General features: G+C 41.6%; 1 protein-coding gene across 5 annotated transcripts in view; it reads right to left on the bottom strand.

Annotated features, from left to right (window-relative positions):
• PTPRG (protein tyrosine phosphatase receptor type G) overlaps positions 1 to 16,386 on the bottom strand; it is a 770,267-nt gene that overhangs the window by 299,951 nt on the left and 453,930 nt on the right. For all 5 annotated transcript variants that reach the window (XM_055557457.1, XM_055557454.1, XM_055557459.1 and 2 more), the window contains one exon: positions 14,405 to 14,553. In XM_055557457.1, the coding sequence (XP_055413432.1) occupies positions 14,405 to 14,553 (149 nt within the window). The remainder of the gene's footprint in view (positions 1 to 14,404; positions 14,554 to 16,386) is intronic.

Here is a 16,386-nt window from a genome sequence, read left to right on the forward strand (position 1 = left end):
AAGAATGCTCAAACTACCGCACAATTGCACTCATCTCAAACGCTAGTAAAGTAATGCTCAAAATTTTCCAAGCCAGGCTTCAACAGTACATGAACCATAAACTTCCAGATGTTCAAGCTGGATTTAGAAAAGGCAGAGCCAGAGATCAAATTGCCAACATCTGCTGGATCATCAAAAAAGCAAGAGAGTTCCAGAAAAACATCTACTTCTGCTTTACTGACTATGTTAAAGCCTTTGACTGTGTGGACCACAACAAACTGTGGAAAATTCTGAAAGAAATGGCCATACCAGACTACCTGACCTGCCTCTTGAGAAATTTGTATGCAGGTCATGAATCAACAGTTAGAACTGGACATGGAAAACCAGACTGGTTCCAAATAGGGAAAGGAGTATGTCAAGGCTGTATATTGTCACCCTGCTTACTTAACTTATATGCAGAGTACATCATGAGAAACGCTGGACTGGATGAAGCACAAGCTGGAATCAAGAATGCTGGGAGAAATATCAATAATCTCAGATATGCAGGTGACACCACCCTTTTGGCAGAAAGTGAAGAGGAACTAAAAAGCCTCTTGATGAAAGTGAAAGAGGATAGTGAAAAAGTTGGCTTAAAACTCAACATTCAGAAAACTAAGATGATGGCATCTGGTCCAATCACTTCATGGGAAATAGATGGGGAAACAGTGGAAACAGTGAGAAACTTAATTTCGGGGCTCCAAAATCACTGCAGATGGTGACTGAAGCCATGAAATTAAAGGGAGGAAAGTTATAATCAACCTAGACAGCATATTAAAAAGCAGGGACATTACTTTGCCAACAAAGGTCCATCTAGTCAAAGTTATGGTTTTTCCAGTAGTCATATATGGATGTGAGAGTTGGACTATAAAGAAAGCTGAGTGCCAAAGAATTCATGCTTTTGAACTGTGGTGTTGCAGAAGAGTCCCCTGGACTGCAAGGAGATCAAATTAGTCAATTCGAAAGGAGATCAGTCCTGAATATTCATTGGAAGGACTGATGCTAAAGCTGAAACTCCAATACTTTGGCCACCTGATGTGAAGAGCTGCCTCATTTGAAAAGACGCTGATGCTGGTAAAGATTGAAGGCAGGAGGAGAAGGGGACGACAGAGGATGAGATGGTTGGATGGCATCACCGACTCAACGGATCTGAGTTTGGGTAAACTCTGGCAGATGGCGATGGACAGGGAGGCCTGACGTGCTGCAGTCCATGGGATCACAAAGAGTTGGACACGACTAAGCGACTGAACTGAACTGAATAGTATATACTCAAAACTCGTATATAACACCTATCATGCAAATACCATTTGAATATTATAAAACATTCAAGAAAGATACAAAAGTATATTTAAAAGCTAAATGAAATACAAGAAAATCCTACAGACTAGTGACTCATCCACAGTTTTTCTCTCCTCAAATTGTCTTTTTTTTCCCCAATCGAGACATACAAACTTTTTCTCCTGAGATAACAGCAATATGGTATCTCCCTTGATTAACACACTCTTCCGTCAAATAACCAGAATTCAGCCTCTTCCCACCGGTGCCATCTACAGCACACACATCCTAGGATACTCTGGAATACTACAGCCATCTTCTGACTTCTGTTCCCTACACTCAAGTGCAGCCACAAAGATCCTTCTCGAATATAAGCCAGATAATGTCGCTCCTCTGGTTACTCACCTAGAGATAAAGCCACGGAGCTTCACACGGTCCACGAGAGCTCATATCATCAGGACCTTGACTATTTTGCTGACTTTGTTCCTATCACTCTGCCCCTTGCTTGCTCAAGCAGGAGAGGCAGGCTTCTGTCTCAGGGCCATAGCACCTGCTAAAATAAAGGTTCCTTGAGGCCAGGGCATTTTCTGGTCCATGTAGAGAAGGCTCTGTCCGCTAACTTAACAAGCAAACATTGGTGATAATTCAGAAACGTAAAGGAAGTTATTTAAACATTTGTATAGATAGCAGCTAGAAGTCAGAAGGAGCTGTCCTTGGAACTATGTGACGCTACATGTCCCCGAGTATTTATTCTCCTCCTCATTGGTTTATCAGAAGGCATAAATAAGAGGAGTTCCATGGTCACCTGAGCTTGGGAAATTCCAAGTCAGATGAAAATTAAGCAGGCTACTCTACTGAAATATTCTTCAAGTATTACCAAATTAGCTTACTCTCAAGCTATTAATATAAGAGGAAAACATATCAAGCAGGATTTCCTACATCTATCTGACCACAGATCACTTTTTATACATTTAGATCCACTAACAAGAAGGAAAAGGGTGACAGAGGATGAGGTGGTTGCATGGCATCACCAACTCAATGCATGTGAGTTTGAGAAAACTCTGGGAGATGGTGAAGGACAGGGAAGCCTAGCGTGCTGCAGTCCATGGGGTCACGGAGAGTCAGACATGACTTAGTGATGAAACACCAACAATCTAGAAAATAGACCAAGGACGTATTTTCCCAAGGGCACTGCCTATGTATAGTTATGATATTTCAGCCCATATTGGCCAGAAAAATAAACATAAATAAGATGATGAAAAACAAGAAAAGAAAAAAGAAAGAGACAGGGAGATAGAGACAGGCAAAATTAAAGTCAGAGGCAGCATGAGCAATGTCAGAAAATCACAGGATGAGTTTTTTTTTTCCTCACCCTGAGCTTTTCTTGATCAGAGAATGGCCAACTCCGAGGCATAAATTAAGAAGATTCCATGAATGTTGAACTTTATTAACCGAAGCAGTAAAGGTTTTAATAGGGAAATTAAAAATACGAAGCTCAGTCTGAATAAAAAAGGCTGGGATTTAAAAGGTATTTTACTATTAACCCAAGTATCTTTCATGTATTAACCTGAGTTTTACAGCCCAGTCTTCTAAGACATCCTCAAACATTCAGGAGATAAAATTTTGCATTTTTAACTAAAATGGGGTTTTGGTGACTTTGCACAGCTGGCCTCAGTACATCATAGGAAATGTACCCAGACTGGTATCTCTGCTGCACAGACAGGGTGCCAGGCCATGCAACTGGAGCAGGAAGCTGTAGGGATCTGCTCCCATCTCATTAAACAGGGATGCAATGAAATTCTATGCCAGAGATTTGACGGGAAGGAGAGAAACAGACTTTCTTTCAATCCTGACTTCTTTCTATTCCTTATAAATGTTTCCAACTGTCCTTTGTGAGTGATGCTGACACTAAAGAACTAGATAAAGGCTTTAGATTTAAGATGACTTGAAAGCTTCCTGCTCAAATTTTGACAGGATCAAAAAAAAAAAAAGTGATGGTGGTGTCTGTCTGTGATGGTATGTGTTTCTGAGCCCAATGTCCATAAATCCCGCCTGACCTGAACTTACAATGCATCAGATCTGGCTGCCTGAGGTCCATCCCTGCCCCCAGGGCACAAAGGTCTCCCCAGCAAGCTTTATTGGACTTCCTCAGCCTGGAAATGGATTCTGAGAAGAATAGTGCTCACAGCCCCAGGAATGAAGGTTGTAAAATTAAACAATGGGAAATGACCTGAAAGTCTATAAAGGAACAAAAGAAATCCTATATCACATCCAGGGGAAGGCTTCTCAACAACCAACTCAGATCCCAACACAAAAGTGAACTACAGAGTCTGTTTTATTGTTGGGAGAGCAGAAGTGCAAAAATTACCAGAAATTCAGCACAAAGATTCCTCTTAAAGAATCCCTGCTACTCTTTTGGCTAGTTTATTAACTGTGTGTGCTGTTTTAAGTTGCTTCATTCCTGTCCGACCCTCCGACCCCATGGATTATAGCCCACCAGGCTCCTCTGTCTGTGGGATTCTCCAGGCAACAATAGTGGAGTGGGAAGCTGTTCCCTTCTCCAGAGTATCTTCCTAAGCCAGGGATCAAACCCAGGTCTTCCGCATTGCAAGCAGATTCTTTACCATCTGAGCCCCCAGGAAAGCCCAGCAATACTGGAGTGGGTAGCCAATCCCTTCTCCAGGGGATCTTCCCAACCCAGGGATCACACTGGTATCTCTAGCATTGTGGGAGGATGGATTCCTTACCAGCTGAGCTACCAGGGAAACCCCAGTTTATTATCTAGATTTTGATATTGAGGTCTGGTGCTCTCAAGTCTTGCACATTGTAGGTACAGTAGCCACAAGCTGTACGTGGATCTTGAGCCTCTGAAATGCAACCAGTCTGACTTGAGAGGATCTCTTAAATGTAAAATACACATCGATTTAAAAAAAAAAAAAAAATGTGAAATATCTCAGCTTTTAATCCTCATTACATGTTGAAATCCTCCAAGCCAGGCCTCAACAGTACGTGAACCAAGAACTTCCAGATATATAAACTGGATTTATAAAAGGCAGAGGAACCAGATATCACATTGCCAACAATCACTGGCTCATAGAGAAAGCCAGAGAATTCCAGAGAAGCATCTACTTCTGCTCCATTGACTACACCAAAGCCTTTGACTGTGTGGATCACAACAAACTGTGGAAAATTCTTCAAGAGATGGGAATGCCAGTCCACCATACCTGCCTCCTGAGAAATCTGTATGCAGGTCAAAAAGCACCAGTTAAAACCAGACATGGAACAAACTAGTTCCAAATTGGGAAAGGAGTACATCAAGGCTGTATATTGTCACTCTGCTTATTTAACTTCTATGCAGAGTATATCATGGGAAATGCCAGGCTGAAGGAAGCATAAGCTGGAATCAAGATTGCTGGGAGAAATATCAATAACCTCAGATATGCAGATGACAACACCCTTATGGTAGAAAGCAAAGAAGAACTTTGAAAGAGGACAGTGAAAAAGCTGGCTTAAAACTCAACAGTCAAAAACGAAGATCACGACATCCGGTCCCATCACTTTATGGCCAAGAGATGGGGAAGCAATGGAAACAGTGACAGACTTTATTTTCTCGGGCTCCAAAATCACTGCAGATGGTGACTACAGCCATGAAATTAAAAGATGCTTGCCCCTTGAAGAAAAAGCTATGACAAACCTAGACTGCATATGAAAAAGCAGAGATATCATTTCGCCGACAAAGGTCTGTATAGTCAAAGCTATGGTTTTTCCAGTAGTCATGTTCTGCTGTGAGAGTTGGACCATAAAGAAGGCTGAGCGCCAAAGAACTGATGCTTTCTAACCGTGGTGTTGGAGAAGACTCTTGCGAGTCCCTTGGCAGGCAAAGAGATCAAACCAGTCAATCCTAAAAGAGATCAACCCTGAATATTCATTTGAAGAACTGATGCTAAAGCTCCAATACTTTGGCCACCTGATGAAAAGAGCTGATTTATTGGAAAAGACCCTGATGCTGGGAAAGACTGAAGGTAGAAGGAAAAGGGGACAACAGAGGATGAGATAGATGGTTGGATGGTATCACCAACTCAATGGACATGAGTTTGAGCAAGCTCTGGGAGATGGTGAATGAGAAGCCTGCTTTGCTACAGTCCATGGGGTCGCAAAGAATCGGACACTACTGAGCAACTGCAAAACAACACGCTGAAATAGTAAAATTTTACTCATTGCAGCCCCATGGACTGTAGCCCACCAGGCTCCCTTGGTCAACGGAATTCTCCAGGCAAGAATACTGGAGCAGGTAGCCCTATCCCTCTCCCAGGGGATCTTCCCGACCCAGGGATTGAACCTGCATCTCCTGCATTGGCAGGTGGATTCTTCACCACTAGTGTTGCCCGGGAAGCCCCAAATTTTTAAATAACTTGGTGAAAATAATAGATAATTAAAATTGTAACAGTGATAATTATTATATAAATTATAGAAAATAAAATGAATTATTAAAATCAAATTAAAACACTTCTTCTTAACTCTTTTAAAGTGGCTACCCCCAATTTTAAATTACAACGTATGGCTGATATTATACTTTCTATCAGACAGTGTCGCTCTCTACACGATAGAGAATAGACTAAAGTGGTCAAGCCGGATAAAACATGTAGTGCTTGCTACAGATATCTCCAGGCAAGGAGCTGATGGCATTTTCTGTTCACTTCTTCTCTCTCTCTTTTTTTTTTTTTTACTGTATGTTTTACTGCTGGTTCAATCATCTTTGGACATTTTAAGTTCTTTGATTTTTTTTCTCCTGTTACACAATAAACAGTGGTTATGATGTCAACAAAACTATTTCTACTGGTGATACTAAAAACAACCTAAAGTGATGAGAAGAAAAACAGTGAAATAACTTATCAAATAAAATGAATGGTCATTATTGGAACCAAGATTCTGGAGTACTAACAGTAAACCTCAGCTAAGTCATTTAGCGTCCCAGAAGGTCAGCTATGCCATGTGTAAGATGGTTATCATGAGAGGACCGCCTTCATAAGGCACATAAGAAAATTAAACATCTGAGACATTCTAGACACAAGTAACGCTTATTAAATGGTGTCTGTAGTATTGCTGTTACACAATCATAACCACCGGTGAGACAGGTCGGAACCTGGGACTCTAAGCTGCAGCGCTTACACATGGACAAATGTCTCCTCAAGCAACAAAATACAAAGAAACTATAAGAGTCTAAAAATAACCAGGGACTTCCAGTGGTTAAGAATCCACCTGTCAATGCAGGAGACAGGGATTTGATCCCTGGTCTGGGACAACCCCAAATGCTACAAAGCAAGGAACCCTGTGTGCAGCAACCACTGAGCCCTCAAGGTCTAGAGCCCGAGCTCTGCAATACATGAAGTCACAGCAATGAGAAGCCCATGCACCACAGCAGGAGACCCTGCTCACCATAGTCAGGGAAAGCCCACAGGCAGCAATGAAGATCCAGTGCAGCCAGAAATAAAAAAATTTTTAAATATAAATTAAAAAAATAAACAAAAAAAAATGCATGAATGCAGCAGTCCCAGTTGTAATAATTATTAACAGTAAGATACCAAAGGGCCAAAACCAAACTGCCATTGCTGAGACGCAACAGCAAAAGCAAGGTGTGGTCCCTGTGCGCAGCAGCAGCCGGGGGAGGCAGACCACCAAAGCCAACCCTCCAGCCTGACCCACCAATCTGCCCTTACCCTCACCCCTTTTAAGAAACCAGCCCAACCTCCTCGGGTTCCCTCAGCACTATTTCCAGTGAAGCGTTTCTTGAATTCCACCCGTGGTCTTATCACTTTCTACTGAATCACGAGTCCGAGGACCTGAGTCGGTAACAGCAGCCCCACCTCTGACACCATCATGGCCTCCCTAAGTCTTTTTTTGGTTATCCAAGCCACCCTCCCCCACCCCCATCACAAAGTCTTCACATTTCTATATTGAGAATGTTTCCATTTCAACCAAGCTGCTTTTCAGAGAGTATGCTCTGCTTGTCTGAGCTTTTCAGTGCAATGCAAGCAGTTGCCAGACCCCACGTGACAGGGACACAGCATCAAGCAGTCCTGAGTCAAATTCAGATCTCAGGATGACAGTGCGTGGTGAGGACTGTTGGACACCATGGACATCTTCACATAGGGGACCGAGCCTGCTTCCATCTCACAAAACCCACTCTCTGGCTATGTACAGCCACGCCGGAGCTTCTCCATGGAGCATACTTTAGGTACCGTGTGTGCTCAGTCGCTCAGTCGTGTCCGACTCTTTGCGACCCCATGGACTGCAGCCGCCAGGCTCCTCTGTCCTTGGAGATAAGCATGAAGTCCTGGGGCCTCCTCAAATGTTCTTCTTAGCACAGGTGTGCATGTCTGCACACTCAGTCATGTCTGACTCTTCTGCGACACCACGGACTAGCCTGCCAGGCGCTTCTGTCCGTGGATTTCCCAGACAAGAATACTGCCATTTCTTTCTCCAGGAGATCTTCCCAACCAAGGGATCGAACCTGTTATCTCCTGCACTGGCAGGCAGATTCTTTACTGCAGAGCCACCAGGGAAAGAAATCCAATTAACATGGGACATACGCATTAAAAAAAAGAAAATCAGCCAGATGAAAATTAAATATTTCATGGACTCCTTATTTCAATAAAGTCATTACTAAAAGTCCAACCAATTCCCTTGCCACGTGGTAGAAGCCACTCAAGAAAAACAGGACTGGACACATCACCGAAGAGCCAACAGTAGACAACCAGGTAACAATTTCTGTAACACTTTCTATGTTCCAGGATGGGGAAGACAAGGAAACCAGGCCCTGTCCTGAGCTCCACCGACTGAGGAAGCTCTGCATACAAAGCACCTTTTCCAAGAACCCGTAACAACTGCAGGAATTTACGTTAAGAACAAGGCAAGGCCAAAGAAAAAGGGTGGTACTGCAAAAATTATTTTTAGTAGAAAATGTCTCAATCTCCCTTTAATGCTAGTTTTCTGTAATGACGAAGCAAGATAGCATCGAGTTTATAAAGACACTAAACAACTGTTCTGTGAACAAGCCTTGCTGGTTTTATAGTTTTCAACATGACAGAAATTCAAATCATCCTGTCTGTCCTCTGAAAACATTTATTTGTATTAGTTTTGCCAAATATCAAACTAATACAATTATGTAAAGTTTAAAAATAAAATAAAATTAAAAAAAATAAAATAAAAGTAAAAAACAAAAACAAACAAACAAAAAAACATTTATTTGAAGAGGACTCAACTTCTTACAAGGAATATGGACTGAGGGAGCAGAGGAGAAAGTTATGAACCTCATTTCCGCAAGAGTGATATGCCTAACTTACACTGACAAAGGAGGGAGACAGCAGTTATATAAGTTCAGAAAAATACCAATTTAAACAAAGGTAAACACATTTCCACTTCCCTGGTGGCTCAGGCAGTAAAGTGTCTGCCTGCAATGTGGGAGACCCGTGTTCGATCCCTGGGTCAGGAAGATCCCCTGGAGAAGGAAATGGCAGTCGACACCAGTACTCTTGCCTAGAAAACTCCATGGACAGAGGAGCCTGGTAGGCTACAGTCCATGGGGTCGAAAAGAGTTGGACACGACTTAACGACTTCACTTTCACTTTTCAAACACATTTCCTCAATGGAGGACTTCTAATAGCCTTTGGAATGCCATTGCATACAGTAAGGCTTCAAGAAGGCATTTCATATGTCAACCTTTATTTCCAGCAGAAAAAAAAAAGAAATTCATACAAGAGTAATGGGCAAATTGCCTTCAGCCCACTTAATCTCTTCTCACACTTGTAGCTCGGACTCCACGTGGCAGTTCAAGCCCCAGCCGGACTGGTCCACATCTGAGTTATGCAGTAGCTGCCTTGCTTGTATGAGTGGAGAGACGGGGACAGAGTGTGATGCCTCTGTGTGTGTCACAAGAGCATGAGTGCACTCTTATCACACCCATCTTACAGATGGCACGGCTGAGCTTCTGGGATGCTAAGTGCCCCCGGCTGAAGTGTAGTGTTAGAACTTGAGAATCTGGGTTCCAATGTCTCCAAAATCTTAACTAGGATTCATTTTTACTTGTACATGATGTCACTGTTTTTCTTGTAATCACTTTAGGTTGTTTTTAGCATCTTACCTGGGAGAAGGAAGGCAGATGTGAGCTACTGGACATAACCTAGGGGTTTAAGGCAAGTCAACTAACTATCCAACCAGAACAGGACAGAAGCACTGGAAAAACAAGATTCATTTCACAAAATGAAAGGAAAATCATCAGGCTGACTCTAAGCACAAAGGGAGGTGTTGAGCAGACAAGAATGAATACAGAGTAGGTCCAGGTAACATATCCACAGACGTGGATACGGAGAATGCAGTCTCAAACAGAACGTTAAAATGGGACTGAATCACACATTGAGGTCAGGCTAACACTAGCACCTTCTTGCCCCCTGGACAAAACCTAACTTCGACTAAGAATGTTGTATGGAATCACGGCCGAGCAGAGCAGGGAGCAGGATGAGAGGGGTACCCAGACATACACAGCCCATCAGGGAGACAAAGAATTTAGTGTGTGCTTGTGTCATGGGTGGAAATAACCTACACTCTTGAGAACATAAACCAGGGCCACACTGTGGACCAATTTTTTTAAATGTCTGATAAATCCTTTATCCGTGACTACGAAACCTCAAAAGCTTCTGAGATCAAAGTTGTTGTTATTATTGATATTTATAACTTTGGTGCAAAACTAATTCAGTAGTAAAATCAGAGGTGGAGAGACATGAAGCTATTTAGAATATTGATATTTCCTACTTGTGTGAATATTCATCTGCATGCTGCAGAAATATAAATGCATTCAAGGGGTATAGTCCCAGACCCCACTGTGTGTCTTCTGTAAATATATATGGCATATGCACCATCATGCCTTTCTAAAAAAGATACTGAATTCTAAAACATCTGGCCTCAAGGGTTTCGGCTAAGGCCCTGCAGACCCACACCATATGGTAGTGTGTGCATGGTATGTATTAGGAAAAATGTCTTTGCTTCTACTCACTTGCTAAGATGCTCTAAACTGAACTGAAGTGAACCAGCTGTGAGTTTCACTGGAAAGGGCACACACAATCAATTTGGATCATTTAAGCTTATTGAAGACTTCAACTCATAAAGCACCGATAAGTCTGAATCAACAACTCCCACAATCTCTTATTGTAATAAACAAGATTTTAATTACCTCAGAAAATAAGCATGCAATGAACCTCCACCTTAATGGAGCTCTCAGAGGGTTTCATCTGGAGGTTTCTCTTTGCATTAACTCCAACTTCAGTTATTAGCAAAAACACGGCATGATTCAATTCCTATTAGTGCTACATGAACCTTTATTTAAAACAGGGAATGAGTATGGAGTAGTGAGGATATTCAGGACACAGCCATCACAGATAACTCATTGGACAGATAAAACAAAGTGGAGTAGCATAGAAAAACTCAAACAGAACCCCTATTCTAATCATAGGAATATTTTAAACCTTCTGACTTTAAAGATGCTTAATCACATCTGCAAAGTCCCGTTTGCTGGACAAAGTAACAAATAAGTTCACAGGTTTCAGAAATTAGTGAGTGAACACTGTTTGGGGGAGGGTATCATCCTATCAAAACCCCAACTGATCTCTCTTAATTGCTTAAAGGTACCTGTAAGTAATTAAGTATCACCTGTCTCAGGGCCTTTGCACACCTCTGTTCTTTGGGCAGGCTCCAGTTAATCTCTTCCCTCTTAATAAATACCTGTCTCCACCGATGTCTTCCATCTCATGACAAAATGCCCTTCTCCTTCAGAGATGGTTTCACAACCAATATTACAAACCCGTATATGTGAGTGTTTGGTCAATATCTCTGTCGTGAGTTGAGTATAATTATCTCAATGAAAAGGCTCTCTGCCTCATCATTGTAACCCAGCATCCACATGACAGAAGGCACTCCAGACAAATCTGCTTCTAGACAAGAGATAAAACTGAATACTAGGAGGTAAGTGCATCTGAGGACCCAAAGTGGGTCTAGTCTCCTAGCCTCGTCATCTGATTTCGACTTTCTTTTCTAATTTTAACAGAGCTGTAAAGAATGCCACTATTGAAAGGCTTTTGTTTTGTTTTAACAAGGACATTTATTTCTTCTGTTAGGCTGGATGTTTTTAACTACAGGAACAACAAGGCTGAGTCCAGGATTTCAGCCAGGAAAACACGGAGAGGTTTAATTTCTGAATGTGTACAAGGTTGTTGCAGATGACCTCAAAGAATTCCTGGGAAGCAGCAAAACATCCAAGGTTGGGTTTGTAGCAGTTTACCCTCAGGGAGCAGATCCAGAATCTCATGGGGCATAAACTTAAAATCCAACCTGCAGCGCTGGGTCCGAGGCAACTGAAGAAACAGGAAACACTCAAGGTCATGACTTTATCCCAAATGGAATCTAAAGGAACCAGGACTGGCAAGACTCTGACCCAGGAGGCAAGAGAGGCAATTTCTTCTCTAAAAACCGCAGGAGGATGGAACAACTCTGCCATGAGGCTTCTTTAGTGAAATCTACTTAAAATGATGCCACACAAGTAAAGGAAGGCTGGATTCCACTACACACACAGCTTTCTCTTCCCGAGAGTCTCCCAATAGTGACAGTGGGCTGTCCTATGAATTGGGATGTGCAGCATCATCCCTGGCCTCTGCCCATTAGATGCTGGTAGCACACCACTGCCCACAACGGCGACAACCACAAGTGTCCCCGGAAAACGCCTAATGTCCTCTGAAGCAGAGGATGATATCTCCAGTGGAGTATCAATGCTGTATCTGACCAATCCCAGCCCAATCGTCCACAATGGCTCTTCCTTCTCTGGCTCTCTATAAAAGACCAATAATACCCCCCAATGCTGATAAATTACCATGTGGTACATTATGATTTTCTCCCTTTCATTTTAACATCTTGAAAAGCAGTGTAGTTATGTGGGAAGATATAAACCAAGTCTGAGATGTTCAAACAGTGTAAAAATCTCAGGAAGAGCTGGTGTTAATCAAGAGCTCAAAGCAATTTAATTCTTGTGCAAAAATGAGCAACATTTCTGTGCATATTTTACAACTAAATTTGATCCCGTTACCTTTGATCTCTGAAATTCAAGTTCCTCCAACTACAACCACTAAGTAATTTAACATATTTATCACATTAAAAAGAAAAACAAGTTAGAAACCAGATGGGTTTCAATGAAGCACCCAATTAATATAGGCAGCTTACCATCTGACATTACTGAGAAGAAATAAATTCAAAGAGCTTGGTCCAAAAGTAAGTCTGGGCACTGTAGCTGCCATTTCTAATTAGTTTCTAAATTTCATGGACCTTTCTGAGTTAAAAAAAATTCATTTAAAGAAATAAATTTTCAAAAGAATATGTATCTATTCATCTTCCCAGAATCAAACAGGAGGAAGAGACAGGCACTAGGAAATGTGATTTCAGCATGAGGCAGGCAGTCTCCAGTTTTTTCTTTCAGAGTTTGTCTTTTCCAAGCCAGCTGCCAAATTAAGTTTCCCAAACTTTCAAGTACATGTCTTTTGTCCAGATCAACATTAACTAGACAAATGGCAGCCTGATTCAAAGATAAAGAAGCTTTAGCACAAACCTGGCTGGACAGAAACTTTCCCTTCAGCTGCACTGCCAATGCGAACTGGCCAACAGGAACAAAAGAGAAACCCCAAACTTCAAAACCTGATGCAACTTGGCTTCTAGGAATCAAGTTTTCCAAGTACAAATCAAGCTAAGATTTCTAAGAAATGATTCATTCAACATAAAAGGAGAAAAAGAACCCATTAAGTAGAAACCCTACTCATAAGGCATAACATTAATGTGACTAGGACAGGAAGTCCCATGATAGAGGAATGCTAACGCAGAAAGAATTTTTAATACTGTGAATTCATCAGCTCTAACAACAACAACAAAAAATAGGCAGCACTTTCTCAGAATGGTGATCTCTGGTTTCTCCAGCAATCATGGATAAGAGACAAATCAGTATGTGAATATAAACATGTATAAGCAAAGAAATACTATTCATTTCCACCTCTTGTAGAGATTTTTCACCTAAGCTTCAAAGTTACCTAAAAGGCCCATGAATGGGTTTGAGGAGTGAGGGTGAGTGACAAAACCCTACAGATAACGAGCAAATATGTGTGTGTATACATTTATATTTTTTCTCTATGGAGAAGGACTGAAAGTATTCATCAGATGACCCAAGTAGGTCATGACTTACTGAAGTCATAAAACACTAAGAGAGTTGTCATTCCATGTTTTGAGTTCAGTCACAGGCTTGGGTACAAGCCTACCTACTTCTTTCACAAATTTGTAAAGCTTACCATGTGGGCATCCAAATAATCAACAAATACGCTTGTCCCAAGGAAAGAATATTTACATCCTGACTGTGATTAAAGATATAAAAAAATGAGGCTAGCAATGGAGCAGATGCGTTGTCCCCACCAAGATTAAAACAAGAGCTTGGAGAACTGCTCCTTCCCTCTCTCACCCAAAGGATACACATGACCTACCGCACCCACCCTTTCGTCTGCATGGATCTCTGAGAAAACAGACATAGAGGCAAAATGACACCATTAATCCCAAAAAGGTAACAGTGAGTCATATGACCAGTGGCCACAGCATCTTCTTCAGCAGCACGCAAACCTTTCAAGCATCTTCCCTGCTGAGGGATGGTTCTGAGACTCCCATTCACAAATCAACTACCCCTTCACTTTTGTAAAAGGTCAAAACGAAGACAGAATTTCACTTTTAGAAAGCAGGGTTTCAGAAATGGACAGAGAGAAGAAATGGGGTCAAATAAAACCAAGGGTTTGAAATCATCCACCAAGGGTTTAAGTCGACTCAGACCACAATGTTTGTGACTTCTGTATGCTGTGCCCATTAAACAAAGATGAGAAACTGGAGAACAGCTATCCTCTGTCATGCTGTATATGTAGGATTTCCAGACACAAAGGAAAGAATGGTACAAGTTTTACACGCAAAATGTCTGGGGGTAAAGACAAAGCACTCCATTACCGCCAAGGCCCAAGACCCAGCTGTCCCTGAAGCCTAAGGTTGCACTCACCTCCACGGGAAACCGCCTGCCGTTGACACTGTGTTCAGAGCCGGCAGACCCATTGCTGTGGCCCCAGTGAAACTCCACCTTCTCAGCTTTGAATCTGCCAGGCAGGCCAGCGCCGCTGACAAAATAGTCGTCTTTCAGCAGGATGGCAACTGTGAAAAATAGGGTGCGGGGGTGAACAATGAGTTTCCAAGCCAAAATGAAAACATATCTTCTGCTACATTAAAAAAGCTCATGGTTATACGATGTGAATTATTTCCTCATGTACCTGTTAAAACGCAAACCCAAAACATCAGTTTGCACACATTAGCACATTCTAGGTGAAGAATGCTCTCAAGAGTCAGTTGACTCTAACTTCTGAAAATTCCCAGGGAATGGTCTCAGAATTTATCCATTTCATAGTTGGAAAAGAAAAAACAAACACAAACCACAGACAATAACAGAATAAGTTGCTTTGAATCAGGTCTCCTAAACCTGCTTGATGATCAAAATTATTTCTCTTTCTTAAAACACTGATTCCTAGGGCTTCCCTAGTGGCTCAGCTGGTAAGGAATCTGCCTGCAGTGCAGGAGACCTGGGTTCGATCCCTGGGTTGGAAAGATCCCCTAGAGAAGGAAATGGCAAAGCACTGCAGTATTCCTGCCAGGAGAATCCCACGGACAGAGGAGCCTGGCAGGCTACAGACCATGGGATCGCAGAGTCAGACACAGCTGAGTGACTCACATTTTCACTTCTTTCGCCTGGTGCCACCCCAAGATTCACTCTGGAATGAGATGGAAATACACATAGGCTGGATGCAAAAGACATGTTTCTTCAATCAGAAAACTTAGGCAACGTATCAAGTAATAATACTCGCAGGGTCTACAAATACTAAGGTGGGCTTTTCAGTGGTAAAAAATCTGTCTGCCGATGCAGGAGATCCAGGTTCAATCCCTGGGTCAGGAAGATCCCCTGGATGAGGAAACGGCAACCCACTCCAGCATCCTTGCCTGGGAAGTCCCATGGACAGAGAAGCCTGGCAGCCTACAGTCTATTGCGTTATAAAGAGTTGGATATGAGTTAGTGACTACAATAAACCAATATTAAGGCAACAATAAAGGGAAGACAGCCAGGGTTGGGGAATGTGTTCATATTTGATATGGTGTACAGGAAAGTGTAGTCAAAATTCTCATTAAGTCACTCAAATAACTGCATTTTAGTAGATTTACTTTACTATTTCTTTTAATTCTAAGAAACTTTTGCTTAGCCCATCTGAAAAAAGGTCAATCAATTCAAATCCTAAATTTCAAAACCACATCTCTCTTCCTTAAAACCTGGAAAAGAAAAATCAAGAACAAAAAACATGGACTTATACTAGCAGAAAAATTATTTTTCCAAAAGGAATGTAATACCCAAGTGGATAAAAAGATTTTATTTTGTAAGTCATATATTTCCCCCTCCTTGTTGTTTGAACTGAATTCATTCATTCAAATACTTATTGGCTGCTAAATACACATTAAGTTCCAACCAATATATTAAATGGTTTGTGATCAAAAGCTAAGCTTTTTTAAAGCAGGGAAAACCTTTCATATCCTCATCATCTGCTCTTCCTAAAGAGATCCCAGTTCAAGTCTTAGAGAGAAATCCTGCATGAAAATTAGGTCTCTATAAAAGATAGAAACTAAACTAATGACCCATTTCTAAAACAAGTATAATTAGTTTCAGCACTTCTCTATATTAAGGGAGCACTAAAAGGAAGTGAAGGAAACCTGTTTGTGTAAATTCCTTTTTACTGCATTCAAAAGGCAGTTTTCCTCCAACTTCTGAAAAATATTCAATTAGTAGAATGGAGATTAAAGGATAAGATGAAATAAAAGTGTTTCTTAGGCTGATTGAATACGCTACAGCTTTGTTCCACCTTTATTTCTGCTAACATGGTTTAGAAGAAGGGTTGGCGAACTTCTTCTGTAAAAGGTTAAGATAAGACATACTGAAGGATTGGTGGG

The sequence above is a fragment of the Bubalus kerabau genome, chromosome 20, assembly GCF_029407905.1.
Source record: "Bubalus kerabau isolate K-KA32 ecotype Philippines breed swamp buffalo chromosome 20, PCC_UOA_SB_1v2, whole genome shotgun sequence".
Taxonomy (NCBI): Eukaryota; Metazoa; Chordata; class Mammalia; order Artiodactyla; family Bovidae; genus Bubalus; species Bubalus kerabau.